This window comes from Malaclemys terrapin, chromosome 13 (genome assembly GCF_027887155.1).
Source record: "Malaclemys terrapin pileata isolate rMalTer1 chromosome 13, rMalTer1.hap1, whole genome shotgun sequence".
In the NCBI taxonomy this organism is placed as follows: Eukaryota; Metazoa; Chordata; order Testudines; family Emydidae; genus Malaclemys; species Malaclemys terrapin.
The window spans coordinates 2,439,044-2,457,381 of record NC_071517.1 but is presented as its reverse complement, the minus strand read 5'-3'; the positions used below and the strand labels follow the sequence as shown (position 1 = coordinate 2,457,381).

The 18,338-nt window shown below is 46.2% G+C and overlaps 1 protein-coding gene across 2 annotated transcripts in view; it reads right to left on the bottom strand.

Annotated features, from left to right (window-relative positions):
• Positions 1-18,338, bottom strand: part of RPTOR (regulatory associated protein of MTOR complex 1) — a 293,281-nt gene that overhangs the window by 3,855 nt on the left and 271,088 nt on the right. For both annotated transcript variants that reach the window (XM_054047579.1, XM_054047580.1), the window contains 5 exons: positions 11,106-11,212; positions 5,656-5,783; positions 5,049-5,135; positions 1,344-1,460; positions 605-734 (listed from right to left, as the gene is read on the bottom strand). In XM_054047579.1, coding sequence (XP_053903554.1) covers positions 605-734; positions 1,344-1,460; positions 5,049-5,135; positions 5,656-5,783; positions 11,106-11,212 — 569 coding nt within the window. The remainder of the gene's footprint in view (positions 1-604; positions 735-1,343; positions 1,461-5,048; positions 5,136-5,655; positions 5,784-11,105; positions 11,213-18,338) is intronic.

The window sequence follows — 18,338 nt, the reverse complement described above, 5'->3', positions numbered from 1 at the left end:
GGTGGGTTCGGACAGCAGCCATTTCCAAGGCATTTGGTGATGGTATCAGTTTTAGAGGAAGAGCCACAGAATAGAGAGGTGCGCTGTAACCTGGGCAAATTTTGGCTTGTCTCATGTGTACGTGCTGGCGGAGAGAGCTGGCTCCTGTGGTGCTCAGCTGGGTCCCAGGCTAACACACCTTACAGAACATTTCTAGCGTAAACTGCCACGAGCAAAAAGCTAAATCAAAAGGCAGTTCCAGAGTGAAGTGAAAAAACGGGCAGTCAACCAGTGAGCAAAAGTGGCTCAGAAGTTTGGAGTCCTGTTCTAGCCCTTAGTGGACATTTCTGCACAGTAAATAACTGCCAGGCACTTTGGTGCAACTGGCCGTATTTGCATGTGCTGCTGTTGGGATAGGACTGCAATGCATTGACAGAGCAGGGTGGCTGCGAGGACTGAAGCAGCTAGGTTGCAGGATAGGGACTAAGGTGCACTTGCAGAACAGTGCTGGGCAAGACTGTGTAGTACAAAGGGGAGGTCTTTAGTCATTGTGACCAGCCCCTTTTCCACAGAAATTCATGCAGAACTGCAAAAAAAATTCCAAAGTTAAAAAGAAAATACAGACCCAATGAGGATGGAAAGCCAGGCAGCTGATGGCTCCGACTCTCTGTCCCATAAATCCATCATAGTATTTGATATTGTTGATCAGCTCTCCATTCCCATTGTAGATCGCAGTGAACTGATTCATTGAGCCACTGGAAGGAAGAGAGAACATCATGTCCTCACCACATTCTGATAATACTATTCATTTCTACATAAAGGGTTTTCTACTCACTACTGCTGGGCTATGGAGACAGGAGTCATTTATAAAGCAAAAGTGTGTACCACGCGCTCTTATAAGCAAAGAGATTGGTTTTAATCCATGCTGCAGCAGCCTCACCACAGAGAGATTTACAGACAGGCTCGAACTGAGGATTTACCTGTTATGCTGTAAATTCAAGATGTACAATATAGAGAGTCCAGGAAAGTGCATGTTCACCTAAGGTGGTTCTCCCACAGCTACCATGGCACCGTGATCATGAAGTGCATGCTGGGGCCCCCCTCTCAGCCCAGCCATACACCTGCTGCCTTTGGTTAGGGAGTCTGACACATTGAGAACTGGCAACACCCTGCACCATCACTCTGAGTCACCAGTGCAAAGGTTTCAATAACACACGAAAGGGTTAAAATACCTGAACTGCACACATGGGAATGAAGCGGTACTGGTCGTAGCAAAGGGAAAAAAGAGACACGAACGGTATTTGTAATGATGGATTTCTTCTCTCTTTGTTTCACAGAAGAGGTGGGCTGGGGTCAGAACCTACCATGCAAACAGATTGGCCTGTGGGTGAATGTCCAGGGCGGTCAGCCCTTTGACTATCTGAAGGACCTTCACAGACTCTGGCATCCTGGGGTCGAAGAAACGGACATCTCCATTCACGCTATCAACAGAGGAGGTTCACAACATTAGACTCTGTCCCACTGGAAGTGCAGCCTCGAAAGCCCCAGAGAAAAGGCCATTCACTTGCCTGTGAACAGACCACCATTATGCACGGCAGAGCCATAACTGGGCATTTTAGCGCCCGGGGCGAGCAAGCCTACTTGCGCCCCCTACCGTTTTCTTCTGTCATTTCTCTGCCCCCGCGGCTTTGCGCCCTGGGCAGCTGCACTGCCCTGGTTATGGCGCTGACAGAAGGACTACACCCGAGGAGAGATTCAGCCCAGTACCACCTCTCCCGCTCTACGTCCAGCATTGTGACCATATCCACCCCAGCATCATTTGTTTCCAGTAGGATCCGCAGTAGGCGAGGTGCTGTACGCACACAGAAAGGAGAGAACGTTCACTGTCCCCAAGAGTGACTATTATCTTACCCCACCCCCATCGACACGATAAAGTGCTTTCGTTGGTATGTCGCGCAATACAATAAGCTGTGTATGAGGCCCCAGTTCCTTTTCCTCCTTCCAGTGTGACTACTCCATTCCAGCAGCAGGCAGTAATCTGAGGGGCTCCTATGCAACCGCTCAAGATGCCAGTTATTTGGACTCTGGTCCATAAGTCCCTTGCTGTTCAGAGTACTCTTTGGAGCAGGTATCAGCAAACGCTGATTAACAGCTTGTATCTTCTAAGGGTCGATCCAGGCAAAGCTACCAGTGCAGAACAGAACTGACCCTAGATAGACCAACAGGGTATGGCAGCAACAAGGAAAAGATTGGCTCTGACCCAATGAAACAGACACCAGGTGAGGAGATAAGCAAGATTTAAACTGAATAATAGCAGGTTCTAAGGATGTCAGACTCCACTGGGTCTTATGCTACTGAGAGGCCCAGTGATAATCAACAGAGACAGCGATCCTGAACCAGCAGTACTTAGAAAGACACTGATCACCTTTAACACAATTGTTTCTGAACTGTGGTGCTTATGTAAAGATGATTGAACCTTCATAGAAAGTTCAGTCTGCACAAGCGGGGGCTGGAGTGTTTCAAAGAATTAGACCCAGCCCCAAACAATGGAGTTTTGAGATCAGATGAAAATTTAAGAACTCGGTTGCTGATTATTCCTTAAGCAGAGGGATTATTAAAGCTAGATTACTTTACGGGCACAGGTGACTCTCTATACCAGACATGCTGTTCCCCCTCCCCTCCCCTCCCCGCAATTGACATATTTTCCCCACAATTAAGCACAATTAGGAAGTGAGTCTAAGGCACAGCTAGCGAGGCCTACCTCTTGCAATGCTCCATGAATCTGTAAGGCTGCGATTGTGGAATAAGAATCCTTAAAGGGCTATTAGAGAATCGGACAATCTAATCATGGCCCTAGCGGTTAGATCAAAATGGCTGGACAAAGGACCACATGACTATCTAGCCTAGGTGTCATAATCCCTTCAGCCATATGCATGAGCTTCCCCTGGTGATCTGGTTACAATGGTCTATTCTAGGTTATAATCGCATTCTCTCGTGCTTTTTGATCCAGATGAGGGTCCTCTAGGATTCCGCTGGGTAATTATTGCCAGCATTGCCAACTTAGTGACTTTGTCACTAGATTTAGTGACTTTTTGGTTTCCCTAGCGAGAAAGTAAGTGTCCAACTGACCAGTGATAAATCTAGTGACGGTCACTGCCAATCACAGTGCCACTCAGAGAAAGACGTCACCAATATGTATAGTGACAAAATCATTCACAAACAGCTCAAGGGTGTTAATAAAATTTATTCCGTGCTCTTCTTACTATGTTCTGTTGCACCCCAAGTCAATGTCATTACGTCTCAATGGAGCGTGTCCTCGGAAGGAATCGCATCCCAGGGCTGCTTGGGCTGAGATCACTATAATTTGCAGGAGAGGAAATTAAATCTGTGGAGGCTAATTAAATACTTTGCTAAAGCCAGGCGCATGTTGGCAAGAGCAGCACATTTGCCAGGGCTTGTTTTTACCCAAATGTTCTTTCTCGCTACTCCGTAGTAGGCAGCACACCCTGTGATGCAGGGAAAGCCGGCTAATGAAGCAGGCGAGGCGGGGGAGGCAGGTTAGCCAGCGAGGAGAGCCGCACGGATGGAAGGTGGGGTGGGGTGAGACAGGGCCCTGTGCCCCAATGGGGCGGGGGGCACGGTGCCTCCAGGGATGAAGCCCTTACTACAGGATCAAAGGTGGAGCTAGCTTGATTTCAGCTCCCCTTTCCTCCTTCCCCTGGCTGGGCCTGGAGTTAGCTGCCCAGCCCTTTTCAGAAATCAAACCCTGGAAGTGGGGGGAAGGGGTCCAGCTAGCGGCTCTCCCTTCCACTAACCTGTGGGCTCAAATCCAGGCTGGCAAGAAAGGGAGGCTCAGCTGAAATTAACCAACCCCAGCCATGCACAGAGCGCCCTTCCCAATGAGCAGAGGGCGCCCTCCTGACGAGGACGGTGTACTGTTGTAGTTGCTTCTTGCGTGCAATAAAATGTAGTAAGAGCATGGAATGGATTTTATTAACACTATTGAGCTGCTTGTGAATGCTTTTGGGAGAGTGAGTGAGTGTGAGTGTGAGTGTGGGTGTGTGTGTATGTGTGTGTGGTGACTTCCTGCTATGTGGAGTTAGCAACACAAATGTCTGAGGCCTTTCAAGAAATAGTTATACTGGAACCAGTTGCTGGTGAGAATTCTTTTATAAAAGCCACTCTTCACGGATACCGTAGTTATTCCAAGCCCGAAGGCATTCCTTTCGGGAGAGGAAATGAACTGCAGGATGGCTTGTTTGACCAGAGTCCAGTTGCTTTGGGATGGGGGACCAGAGATTTTCTCCTGTCTTTCTGACACTGCTGAGGAGGATGTGGAGGAGAGGAAGCGAATGTTTGTTCCTTCAGACAGAGGCATGCAAGGCAGGGATGCCAACCTGGCTCCCTGGGATTGCTGAGGGAGATTATGAGGAAGATTAAAAACTCTAATATGGGAGCACTACAAATCTGGCAGCTGCACCATTTAAGCCCCTTTCTAAAAATCGTGATAAATTTTGCCACTCTATCCCCTGCCTCAGGAAAGCATTACATCCTGGAGAATTATGTTCTGTTTACATTCTGTAAACAAGGAAGAAGAGCATCTCGGTGGACAAAGTGCAGCTTTGTGACCGTAAATTGTATTCTGCTGTCCCTTTAACAGGCAAATAAATATCGGCTGCTCTCCACACAGTATTTACTGAGCAGCAGAAATAGATTTATGTGTAGAAAATTGCTAGATGGTGAAGTAATCCAGCAAGCAATATGCCCAGGGGATGCAGAGTGAACATCCTCCCTTCTTATGTCCTCTCACCTAGGACCCCCACAAGGCCATTTGCAACAAGGAGGCAGAAACAGAGCATACAATATCTCCTAGAACCCCCTCATGCACTTCCAGGTAGGCTACAGGTTTCTTTCCGTCTCCCTCCCTTTCCTCACCAACTTTTGGAGCAGGAGTTAACTGCTGAGCTGAAATGCCAGCGTGCAGAGCTTTACCTTCTTTGGTGTTGACATATCAGTGACCAATTTTTAAAGGGAGAAGAAAATGTCTCCAATATCCAAGACTCTTTTACCTGACGCTCATGATGTTGCCTTCAGGATGTTTCTGCAAATATGCTTTCACGACCCAGGCTGTGTGCTCCCGGTAGGTCATGACGCGGCTGAGGAGCAAGCAGAGAAAGGGGAAACTTTTTGGAAGGAAGACAGAGGAAATCTGAGGAGGCACAGTGAGCACCTCCAATATCTGCAGCCAGAACTCTGCAGCGGGGGGCCTTCTGAGTCCTGCTGGCTGAAATCACAGAGGTGAAGAAAAGGGCCACTCCTTCTCACACTAATGATGCAGGACATGATCCTTGTCACTAGGCAGGCAAGTACCACAGAGCTTTGAGTCAGCTGAGACAATCCCTGAACCAACAGGCTTACAGCAAGGTTGCTGAGGTGGGACAATATTAACAAACGGGACTGGGCACACATGTACTATAACGAAGGCTATAAAGGGCTCACTGAAACATTACAAATTCTTTCAGTGACACATTCTAGTTACTGTAGCCAGTGTGACAGCTGGTAAGTGCACTGCGAACGTGGAGCCTTTACGACAAGAGACCAGTAAGACTCAGGGAGGAGACCATTTGCCAGTCAGGGGGACTGCAGTGGGCTAAAGGGAATGCTGCAGTTAGTTACCATTCACTCAGAGCCATCCTCCTGTCATAGACACGGATGGAGCCATCACCGAGCCCTGCCACGATCAACGAGCGGTGAGAGTCACACGACAGGCTGGTCACACAGCTGTCAGCTCCTGTGGGGATATCCTAGGGACAAAGCACACACACAAACCAGGCTGAAAGACTAAAGAGCCTCCAAAGTCCACAGCCCAAAATAGGAAACATTGGGTACATCTACACGGCAATAAAAAACCCGTGGCACCGAGTCTCAGAGCACGGGTCCAACGACTTGGGCTCGCAGGGCTCAGGCTGTGGGACTACAAATTGCAGCAGAGATGTTTGGGCTGAGACCCACCCCCCTCAGATGTCTACACTTCAATTTTCAGCCCTGCAGCCCGAGCCCCATTAGCCTGAGTCAGCTGACCTGAGCCAACCATGGCCATGCTGCGGGTCTTTTATTGCAGTGTAGATGTACCCATTAGGTACCTTCAGAAGGGCCTTCTGCTGGACCCAGGCTCGCCTACGTGTTTCAAGGAATCTCCTCTCTCCTTTACCAGGATCACAACCCAATTTAAACTGTGATTTTCCACATTCTCCCCTCCCCTGTAAGGTTATGAACCCTGCAGTTCTGCGCTCACATGGGGGCAGAACTGAACCTCCAGCTGGGACAAAAGGAATACGTCTACACAGCATTTCAGAAGGAGCCTCTGAGCTCAGGACTTGGGCTGGCGCTTTAAAAGCTGCTGTGTGGACAGCACTTGGAAGTTATGGCTCGGGCCGGAGCTCAGGTTCTGAAGCCTAGGGAAGGGGGTGGGCTTCAGAACCAGAGTAACAACTTCAAAGAGCTGTCACACCGCTATTTTTAGAGCGCTCGCGCAAGCCCTGCTAACTCAAGTCTGCAGACCCGGGCTAAGAGGCTCGCTCCAAAACGCTGTTTAGACATACCCAGAGATGGCTAGCTTTCTGCCAGGCTGTTGTCAAGGCAATTACAGGAATCAGTGAGCGGTGAGTATGGGGTCACTGAATCAGGACAGTCCCTGCAGCCTGAATAAGTCACTGCCCTAATCCTCAGAGCTCAGCCTGGGCAGGGAGACACAAACGTGGGTTTCCTTTGTGGCAGCACAAAGAGCGCTGTTCAAAGATCAGCTTTTGGGAATAATTAAACTTTACACACCAAAATAAAGGAGAAAGTCCATTTCAGAAAGGAAGAATCATTGTTATTCTCCTCCTAAAAACACCTAATTAGTTAAGATAAATGTCTGCAAGGAATTCTTTCCATAAACCATCTTCAGCTTCTGTTGGTTGTAAATGCTGCTAGAAAGGCAGGGGGGATAATAAAAAAGCAGGAGGAGATGAGCCACTGAAGAGACACACACTTGCTGAAAATAAATAGCTTGCAGCTAAGTCAGACATGTAAAAAAGAAACCAAACCTACATGAAAAGGGGAGATACAGCACTTGTTATAGGCAGCAGCCTCTCCTTAAACTCCTGCTAAAGGAACGGACCTGCGGAGTCATAACCCTCTGCACCAAACCAACACACAGACAAATCTTGCGAGGCAGTTTGAACGTGCCTCTGAGAAAGGAGTAACAAACTTGTAGAGGACTGAAAGGCAGTAGGACACTGGATCTGATCAAAGAATAGATCTGTTAAGAGGGAGCCATTCCCATGCATCAAACCAAAATCTATTTCCTGGAAGAGGCGTTACCTTGGCAATGGTAACAGACCTGTTAAGAAAAGCTTTGGTACAACAGGAGGCCTTTTCATTTCACAGGTTTCTACTGTATATCATAATATATACCAGGGGTCGGCAATCTTTGGGAAGTGGTGTGCCAAGTCTTCATTTGGCACGCGTGCCGCAGGTTGCCAACCCCTGATATATACCATGGGAGCACTTAATCTGCCATTAGCTCTGAAACCCTCTTTGTTCTCTGGAAAGAATAAAATCATTTTGCCAGAAAATGTCTCCCATTAGTCATAATTAGAGTCATTCTGGGTAATAACAGCCATTCTGTTTTGTCATTTCCATTTTTACTTTATCAGTGTTTTGGCTCTCTCTTACACCTCTCATCAGTAGATCACAAAACCCTTTACAACCCCCCTGTAAGGCTGGGAATTATTACTCCCATTTTACAGATGGATAAGTTAAGGCATCGTGTCATTAAGTGACTTGCTGTTTACAGTGTTGTTGTAGAAATGTTGGTCCCATGATATTAGCGAGAAAAAGTGGAATTTAAATTCCAGTTTGTGTGAGAGTATCTGATGATTTCTTGTCTCATTAAGTGACTTGTGTATGAGAACAGAGTGCAACAGTGCCAAGCCATGCCTAGAACCCAGCAGTCCACTCTCCCACTTCCCTGAACTAGGATAAAACAGTTTGTACTTTCGGGGTATCATCAGAAGCCAGAGACTGCAAACATTTTTAAAAGTATTGATTTGGAGAATAAGAATGTAACGCACCAGGATACTGGTGAAATACACCCTACACTATTATTCTAATGTAGCTTTGCCCTCTTTATCTGCTACAAACAAAAGAATCAGTCAAAATAATAGGTGTACAACTGGGAAGAAGAATTAAACAGCTAAAACTGAGTAACATTTTCAAGCCAGGGTAACAATCGAAGAGGCACTTTGGAATTGCATTAGCTAATTTCACACCCGAATCCTGGCTTTGTTCCTGTGTGCATTCACCTTCTCTAGCTGTCATTTGCAGCCTTTGCTGAATTAACTGTTTGCTGGAGACACCTAACTTTGGGGGCTGTTTTTACATGCTTATTCTAACTCCATAAGATCCACGTCTGGATTTTATTCTCTGTGCCAGGAACATGCAGCTAGTGTGGAAAGAAAGTACTTGCTCCGCCACTATATGCAATGTGCCCCCAAAGGTATTCTCGCAGTGGTTCAAAGGGTGGGAAGGCATCTTTATTAGCTTGGATTACATGGCTCCCCTGCTCTCGGTGCTGAATCTCAGCTTTGTAGAGCGACTGAGGAAGTTTTGATCGTCAGGATCTCCACAAAACCAATTTGCACAAAAAAAACAACAACCGCTTTTAGATACTCTCAATACAATCATTAACGATTCTAATTTAAAATATTTTCACCCTACTGATTTCTGATGTTCTCTAATTTACACAGATAAAATAATGTTTGAAAATAATTAAGATTAGCATAGGCTTAATTATGCTGCATTGCAGGGTCAGAAGTGTCATAATTAATGTGCATCGAGAGGTAATTAATCTCTAAAAGCTTTGGAGACTAGTTTTCATTTTCCCCTGCATGGTGACTTTATTCTTGCAGACCTGCTGCTTCTCTTTACATACCTAAACATCATTTTAATTGGATCACGGCTGACATGCAAGCTGACAGGTTTTGTCCTCATTTATTTTAAATGGAAATATATGTGCTTTGGTGCAGGAGCATTTTAAAGGTGGGAAGCATTTGACTGTTATGAAAGTAATGGTAAGCCTTGGAGTCCTGAAAGGCAAATTCAGCAGCGCCCCAGAGATCTGAAAGGAAACGGTCTAAGACAGTGGTTCTCAACCTTCCCAGACGACTGCACCCCTTTCAGGAGTCTGCTTTGTCTTGCATACCCCAAGTTTCACCTCACTTAAAAACTCTCCGGCTGCCCAGCTCTGACGACAGGACCACTGCCAGCAACAGCACATAAGTAAGAATGGCAATACCATACTGTGCCACCCTTCTGAGCTGCTGCTGGTGGCGGTGCTGCCTTCAGACCAGGGCAGCTGGAGAGTGGTGGCTGCTGGCTGGAGTGTTCATGTTGTTTGTGGTGTGGGAGGACTATTTTTAAACCCTGCTCCCATCACGCTCTGTAATACTCACTCCCACATTGTTTGTGGAATTTTTATCTCTCTCCTGCTGTTATGGCAGTGCGTCTTGCAGCACCGCGGGATCCCAGTCCTGCTGTAGGGCTCCAGTGCCTGTTGTAAAACTCGGCAAATCAAATGAGTTGACGTACCCCCTGGTAGACCTTTGCGTATCCCCAGTGGGACACGTACCCCTGGCTGAGAACCACTGGTCTAAGAGATGGTTGATGCTGTGCAGCCATTTGCAGAAGCAGTGGGCACGTCTGTGGGCACACAGTACTGGGCCGGATTCTGATCTCAGTCATACTGGTTTCAGTCAGTAACTCCACTGACTTTACTTGACTGGTGTGAGATCAGATAATGTCGCAGATGGATGTCATCCTAAGCATTCAAGCCCTGGTCCAGAGAAGAGCCACGAGAACGATTAAAGGATTAGAAAACCTGCCTGAGAGTGACAAACTCAAAGGGCTCAATCTATTTGGCTGAAAATAAGGTGTAACGGTGAAAGTAGATAACCAACGGAACAGTTCACCAAGAGTCACGGTGGATTCTCTATTGCTGACAATTTTAAAAATCAAGACTGGATATTTTTCTAAAAAAGATTTATTTTGGGGACCTTCTGCGGCCTGTGTTACACAGGAGTTCAGACTAGATCAGCGGTTCTCAAACTGTGGGTCGGGGCCCCAAAGTGGGTCGGGACCCCATTTTAATGGGGTCGCCAAGGGCTGGCATTAGCCTTGCTGGGGCCCAGGGCTGAAGCCCAAGCCCCACTGCCCGGGGCCAAAGCCCAAGGGCTTCAGCCCTGAGTGTGGGGGCAGCTCAGATTACAGATCACCCCCTCCACCCCCCGTTTGGGGCTGAAGGCCTTGGGATTTGGCTTTGGCCGCCTTGCCAACAGTGGTGGGGCTCTGGCTTTGGCCCTGGCCCCCCTGCCTGGCGTCGCGTAGCAATTTTTGTTGTTAGAAGTGGGTCGTGGGGCAAAAAAGTTTGAGAACCCCTGGACTAGATGATCAAAGGGGTACCTTCTGGCCTTGGAATCCATGAAAGCACTTCAGTGCATGCGTAAGTACCTTTCCGAATAAAGATGCTTTCCTGAATCAGGCCTCGGATGGCAGGTGGGAAGGAAAATGACAGTGTTTTAAGGATTAGCCCTGTATAATGTCAAGAGAATTCTAGGAGCTGAAGCTACAGAGTCTGAGGGGTGCTTGACCCTCTCCATCACGGCACTTTACCCTCTCAAGGTGTTTTATAGCTCGACTATACTGTAACCGGGAGACCATATCCTATACCTGGCCTCCCATTCGTGACTGCCTGCTCTCCTCCTCTCCCAAATGCAATTGCATAACATTCAGCTTCAGCAATTTCCTACAGGGAAAAGCACGGTAATGTTAGGAAAGTATTAGAGTATTTTTAGCTGTCTCATAATGGGACTTTGCAGCTGGAAAAGGGGAGAGCCAGCATCATGTGACAAGTCTGCTCTCTGGAGACCACAGTTTGAGAACCTGTGAACTGTGTTTGTTAAATCGCTGGATGGTATGTGTCCTGGAAATACGCTCCCTGGTGCCTAAGTCCAGGGAGTCAGCTAGGAGACCTGTAAGCTCCACTAGCAGTGAATGAGTTAAAGGGGCAAACATGCAGCTGTTACCTGTACTTTCATTTCTCGATCTGTGTCCCAGATCCGGATAATCCGCACATCTCCTGATGTCATGAGAAGCCCAGTCTCTTGTTCCCAGTCCACCACCATCCCTGCTCCTAGAAAAAACACAGGACATGGAAATTATTCTTCACATAAACACAAGCAGAGCTTGACAGAGCCAAAGACCAAGTTTTGGGATCTGACACTTTTTAGTATAGCGAGGAGAATCTTAAAATCACACACACACTCACTCAAAACTGGGCCAAACCAGCTGTTCCTGAGTTCTAAACGACGCCCCTCAATCATTGGACTAGGTGTGCTATAGAAGACACTTGCTCCCCCTCGAGCTGGAAGGGGAATCTCTCTGCTCAGCAAAGTCCCCTTCTGGCAGACGCTCCAAAAGGTCCAGATGGCCTCTACAGGAAAATGGAATCAGCCCTCTGCAGGACGATGGATCCATAAATTATTCATCACCCTGTAAAAATACTAGGCTAAAGATTGTCTTGAGTAGACTGGACTGGCGTGAGTTAAGGCACCCAGCATGGCCAAAGCACTGCTTTCAAAGGACTATGGACTCCATGGATTGCCATGATTTCTTATCCCCACTCAAATCGAAATATTGGCTGTGATTAAGAGGACGTTTTTACACACGGAATTGTGAAGCTGTGGAATTTGCTGCTGCAAGATATTGAGTTAAATAGCTCAGTAAGACTCAAAAAAAAAAAAAAAAAAAGTAGTGTGTATGGATAAGGAGAACATTCTGCAGTTACACGAGCTAGAATACATGTACAAGGGTTCTCAATCCTCATGCTTCAGGGCATAAACTGATTGCCAGCAGGGGTCTAGCAGAAATTTCCTTCCATGGTACTGGAGCATTACAAGGGCTTTACCTTATCCTGAAGCATCTGATACGGACCCCTACTACAGAGAGGTTGGCCGACTATACGTACCAGTGATCTTTGCTGGTACGGCAATTTCTATTCAACAAATGACTGGCTTTCACCCCTTCTCCCATTGAGAGGATTAAGTGGTAAAAACCATAGAGAGAGTCAACAGTGCGTAAGTACACAGCATACTAATGTCAAAGCTAGGTAGGCTACTTTGGACTTGGGAAATAGCAGGCTCTGCAAACTCCTAATTGGTGGGGTAATCTCCAAGGAAGAATTCCAATACATTTAATTAGAATGGTCTTTACACTAGCTACAAGCTGCCAGCACAGTGCCTAGACGTTCTGCTTTAAGCAGAAAGCCATATACCAATTACCTTTTGCTTCCTCTGCTGGGAGACTGACTGACCCTGGATCTGTGGGTTTCCCAGAGAGATTTCTATACATACGAACATACAGAGATGAAAAAAAAAAATCCCAGGGCAAGGAAACCTGAAATGAATTTCATTGCACAGATGTTTGCATTCTCTTACATGCACAAGTTCTCTTTTATACAAACCAAGATCGAGTCTAGTGTCTCCTCTCTTTGCACTGGTGCTCTCATAGTACAGATTAGAACATGGTGCCAAACATATTACAGCAGAAGACTCACAAGGGTCAGACACTAACCCTGTAATAGATTAGGATTGCAGCCTCATTTCTCTTGCTTCCATCCGGACCTTTCGTGAAAGATTCTAATGCTAGAAAGACCCCAAAGAGACACACGGAGGTGCCTTCTCAAAAAGGGATTCAGTGCGGATTTTTCTTATCTTGCTCTTCAAAATTAGCACTAGCAGGAACTTAAATACCTTGCAATGCTCTGGTTGCCATTAGAGGCCCACCGACACCATTTAGCAAAGCAAACATCCGCCACAAGGAAAGAGGTCGGCTGCCAGAATTGGACAGGGCACGAAGCACAGAAGTTGAAGCACTCATGAATAGTAAGCTGCTTTGAGGACAGTGGGATGACAGTGTTTTGTGCAGATGCAGACCTAATTTGCTACCTACTTCCCCTCCTGGAAAAGCACAACCGAGCCCTCTCCTGATCTCACCTCATATTGCAGGATCAGAAGACACTGACATTGATGGGCTCATCTTATTACAGGAAATTCAGGACCCACAGCTAAGCTGACAGCTCGTATCTTTATCTTGTGAGTTACTTTGGATTGCCCAGCCGCTCTGAGGGCTGCTAGACATCCCAAGCAAACAAGCAGGCAGTGGTTTAGCTTATAAGCACCCCCAAAGTGTTTTCATTTGTCATCTTGTTTATGGTCCAGGTGACAAGATAAACCTGGCAGGCCTGAGATGGATACGGCCATTACATCACTGATGGAGTTAAATAGGCAAGGCTCTGCTAGGCAGTTTTAAAGCTCCCAAATTTCCATTCATGTTCCCCAGTTTGAAGACCATTATCTTCTTCAGTTTGATCAGCAGCAATAATCCCTAAACCAGCTGGAACCTGCAGATTTTACTCCACTGGGAGGGATAAGAAGTCGTAGGATTTTGGCTGGCATTGTTGGTGCCAATTATTAATAAGCTTGTTCTGGGGTAGCCATGGGGAATTTGTTCTTTTTATAGTCACTGGGATCTTCAGGAGGGTAAGTGGAAATTTTTGTTTCTTACAAAGGTGGAGGTTTCTCATCATGAGAGATTTCACAAGTTGGAAAGACAGAGAATTCACACCAAAGAAGGGCGCCGTGAGAGATTCCACTTCTGGAGAGGAAGAGGGATGGAACTTAATTTTGAAGAGGATGCTTCACATATGTAGGAGTCCCCTCCAGCTGGGGGAACATGTGGAGAGACTGCATCTTGCAGAAGGGACTTCCCTTTCTTCAGTGCTCAACAAAACTAAAGTTCAAATTGGAGAAAGGTGTGTAGGAATGGGTGGACCGACTTACAGAATCATAGATTCTAAGGCCAGAGGAAACGTGATCATCTGGTCTGAATTCTTTTATAACGCAGGACAGAGAACGTCCCCAAAATAATTCTTAGATTCTCAGAAAAACATCCAATCTTGATTTAAAAATGGTCAGCGATGGAGGATTCACCACAGCCCTTGGTAAATTGTTCCAATGGTTATTTATCCTCACTGTTAAAAAATTAAACCTTATTTCCAGTCTGAATTTGATTAGCTTCGGCTTCCAGCCATCGGATTGTGTTATACCTTTCTCAGCCCATGATCAAATATTTGTTCCCCATGTAGGTACTTATAGACTGTAATCAAGTCACCCGTTAACTTTCTCTTTGTTAAGCTAAATAGATTGAGTTCCTTGAGTCTACCACTCTCAGGCAGGTTTTCCAATCCTTTAATCATTCTCGTGGCTCTTCACTGAGCCCGCCCCAATTTATCAACATCCTTCTTGAATTGCGGGCACCAGAACTGGACACAGGATGGAAGAACCTCTCCACTCCTACTCGAGATTCCTGTTTATGTACCCCAGGATCACACTGGCTCTTTTGGTCACAGTATCACACTGGGAGATCACATTCAGCTGATTATCCACCACAACCCCCACATTTTCTTCAGTCACTGTTTCCCAGGATAGAGTCCCTCAGCCTGTCAGTAGGCCTGCATTCTTCGCTCCCAGATGCATACATTTACATTTAACCATATTCAAAAAACCGATAGTTTGCGTGTGCCCAGTTTACCAAAATATCTAGAACACTCTCAAACGGTGACCTGTCCTCTTCATTATTTTCCACTCCCTCAATTCTTGTGTGTCATCTGTAAGCTCTGTGAATGATGATTTTATGTTTTCTTCCAGGTCATTGATAAAGATGTTAAATAGCACAGGGCCAAGAACCGATCCCTGCAGGACCCTGTTGGTAACATGCCCACTCGATGACGATTCCCTGTTTTAAGTGACATTTTGAGACCCACCAGCTAGGCAGTTTTTAATCCATGTAATGTGGCCAACACCCAAATGCACAGTCCTATGGGTTGCACTATATCCCCCACTATCCACTAATGCTTTGATGGGCTCCATCATTGTAGTATCTGATCACCTCTGTTTCCTGAGACTGGACAGGCTACATCTCAGATTTCAATAACCACAGCTTTAATGATCTTCTCTCTAGTGTGCCCTTCTGAGCAACCCTCCTCGACAAAATGGGATATACAATTTTGACCTCATCTGACACACGTTGCTCCAAGGGGGTCCCCGTGGTTCTCATATTACCCCAAACAACCCAGGCACAAGAGAGAAAAAACTCTTGGCATTCTCCTTAATGAGAGACTTTGAATACCCGCAACCTGAGAGCTGTTCAACCTCTCGTCACCAGAGGCTGCACGTGTGCTGAATTCCAGGCATGCATGACATCCCAAGAAATCTCAGCTTCCAGCCTCAACGGGCTGCAGCAGGTGACAAGAGCAACCGGTGAGAAACAAGAGGCTGATACGATACGTTTTCAAACCCGTTCAATGAGATGTGCTATAAGGAACAAATAACTAGAGAACTCCAAACAAGAAGCTTAACTTGTGTTGAAAAAGAGCAAAAGAACTAGCAACTTTTTATATAAATCTGAATTATTCACGAGTATGTAAACGAGAAGGCTTCTTTTGCCTGTAAAATATTAATCACAAGAAAACTCCACAATATACAGTGACGTTACTCCTACATGTTATCAATTATAGGGCAAGTTTATGTTTATTAAAGGAGGCAGAGGGTTTTAGTGTTTCAAGAATGGAAACCTGGTCCATTATTGGCTCAGGTTAACATTTTAAATTCCTGGCACCATCGGTATGAAAAACAGAAGTGGGGGCTGGTCTACACAACTGCTTAAGTCAATGTAACTTATGTTGCTCGGGGGTGTGAAAATGACACCTCCCTTAAAGACGTAAGTTACATTGACAAAGTGGTGTCCACACCGCGCGATGTCAGCAGGAGATGCTCTCCTATCGGCATAGCGCATCTTCTCCAGACATGCTACAGTGGTGCAGCTGTGCCGATGTAGCACGGTGGCATGGACTTGCCCTGGCACTCTGTTCACTAATGTTTCCTTTTTAAATTAAAAGGGACCCATCTCCGGGATGTTAGGGCTTAGAGTGAAGTCTACCAGCTGTGTTTTGGCGTACAGGTTCGAGCATGTTGGGCAATCACTCTGCTCGGCCGGTGCTTTGCCCCAATGAGAAGGCAGCGTATTGAAAGAGTACACGACTCCTCCACTCTGAGTGAGCCATAGAGACTGAGTCTCTGATATGGATTTCCCCACATTCCTGCCTGCTCACCAGCATGGGGCAGACAAAGCAGGGAATGGTGTGATACACTTGCACCCATAGGGAAATCTGGTAACTGAATTTGTGGAATTTTTAAAAACCCGTGAATTTTAGGACCATGAACCTGGACAGTACAGCTCCTTTAACAACATCATTTCTTGAGACCATGTCTTTCCTACATTCTTGGATGATAAAACACAAGTAGTCTTCCACAACTCAAGAAAACAATTTTGAAAGGGGTTTTAGCTGAGCCTTTTAACACAAGGGCTAGCAGTTCCGCATGATGTAAAAAGATATATAGGCAATGCATATCAACAACTGTTCTTGAAGCGGTAACTTTCTACGGCTGTTCCCTGCAGGATTCCCTCTAAAAATCAGATATATATCTCGATGGGATAGTTCCCTGTATAAATTTCAATAAATAACCCTGGCGTTGAAAGCAGATTCATTCCAAGTGTGTGCACTTATTTTTATCATTGCTGGAATGTGGCCAACCTGTACTTGGCATTTTGATGAGTTTGCAAATGCCTGTATGGACCACAATACCAAAGGATCTCAGAGACACCCTGCTGATCTTTTGAACAGGGGCCCTCCCGGGTAAGCAATGAGGTGTATCTCCATTTTAATTTCAAAGCAGCAGTGGGAAGACTGCATTACCTCATTCTTCATTCATTCCTAAAATGTATCTTTAAGTGACACTCTTTCCATGCCAAGCACTACCTCCAGTGACACAGAGAAAAGGAAAAGTATCTATGACTCTGGGAATTTAATTTAAAACACCCAAAACCCTTGTCCTGGAGTTGCAGCTTCTCCAATTACTTTAAGAAGAACAGGAGTACTTGTGGCACCTTAGAGACTAACAAATTTATTAGAGCATAAGCTTTCGTGGACTACAGCCCACTTCTTCGGATGCAGCCGAAGAAGTGGGCTGTAGTCCACGAAAGCTTATGCTCTAATAAATTTGTTAGTCTCTAAGGTGCCACAAGTACTCCTGTTCTTCTTTTTGTGGATACAGACTAACACGGCTGTTACTCTGAAACCTATCCAATTACTTTATTTCCATAAAGGAACTGTCTTTACCTAAGGTGCTTCTCTCTATTTCTCCACCCTCAAAGGAGCAGATACCAACCCTCAAGAAGAACAGGAGTACTTGTGGCACCTTAGAGACTAACACATTTATTAGAGCATAAGCTTTCGTGGACTACAGCCCACTTCTTCGGATGCATACCCTCAAGAGAGATTTGGGGTTTCACTTCTACCTTCCTCTTCCCGTGCTGGCCCTCTCTGGCTTTTATCTCACTCAGCACCTGGCCCCTGTTGGCTAGCTGTGTATTAGGGCAGGCAGTTGGTCTGCTGCAGCTTCCTCCACAGCACAGCTGACAAACTCCTGTACACGCTAGCTCTAGCTCGAAACCTCTTCTTGGAATCCGGCACCCCCTCCCCCGGCTGCTAACTTTAATACCTTGAGATCTCAACTGCTGCATCCCCCCCGCAGCCGCCATCTCTCTTATCCAGATTGCCTACTTACTGCCAGAGAAAGTGTCAGTTTTATTAAAAGGCAGAGTGGAGGCCTTGAGAGGCCAAGCTCCTGTTCTTTCAGAATATGATATTTGAAATTTTTCATTTTGTTTTGGGAGTGCTGGGGGAACGGATGGGAGGGAATGAGCTGGCGAGCACATGCTGTTTTCTCTTCCCTGGGATGAAAAGAATAGAGCCATTCGCGAGGTAAGAGTGAATACATGTATTTCGTATCTGAATCAACAAACCCCACAGAGCCAACTAAGGTGAAAAGTGGGTGGAGGGGAGACAGAAAAGGTTTCCTACTCCACCCTTCTCTCCACGCACACAGAGCCACAAGGCTAGAAAATCAAGAGGATGCTGAAGTTTATACGCTTTCAAGGATTTATACAATCCCTTCTGAGTTTATTTCATCCCCACCATTTGATTCTGATGCCTGGACTTTGTCTGCTCACCTGTGAATACTCCCAAAGGAAATCCCCTGTCCTCACTCACTTTCACAACCTGAGCTCCCGTTGGCACATGGAGAGAGGTGATGTGTGAAAATGTCAATACTAACTGTAGAACGTTATTCAAAGGAACT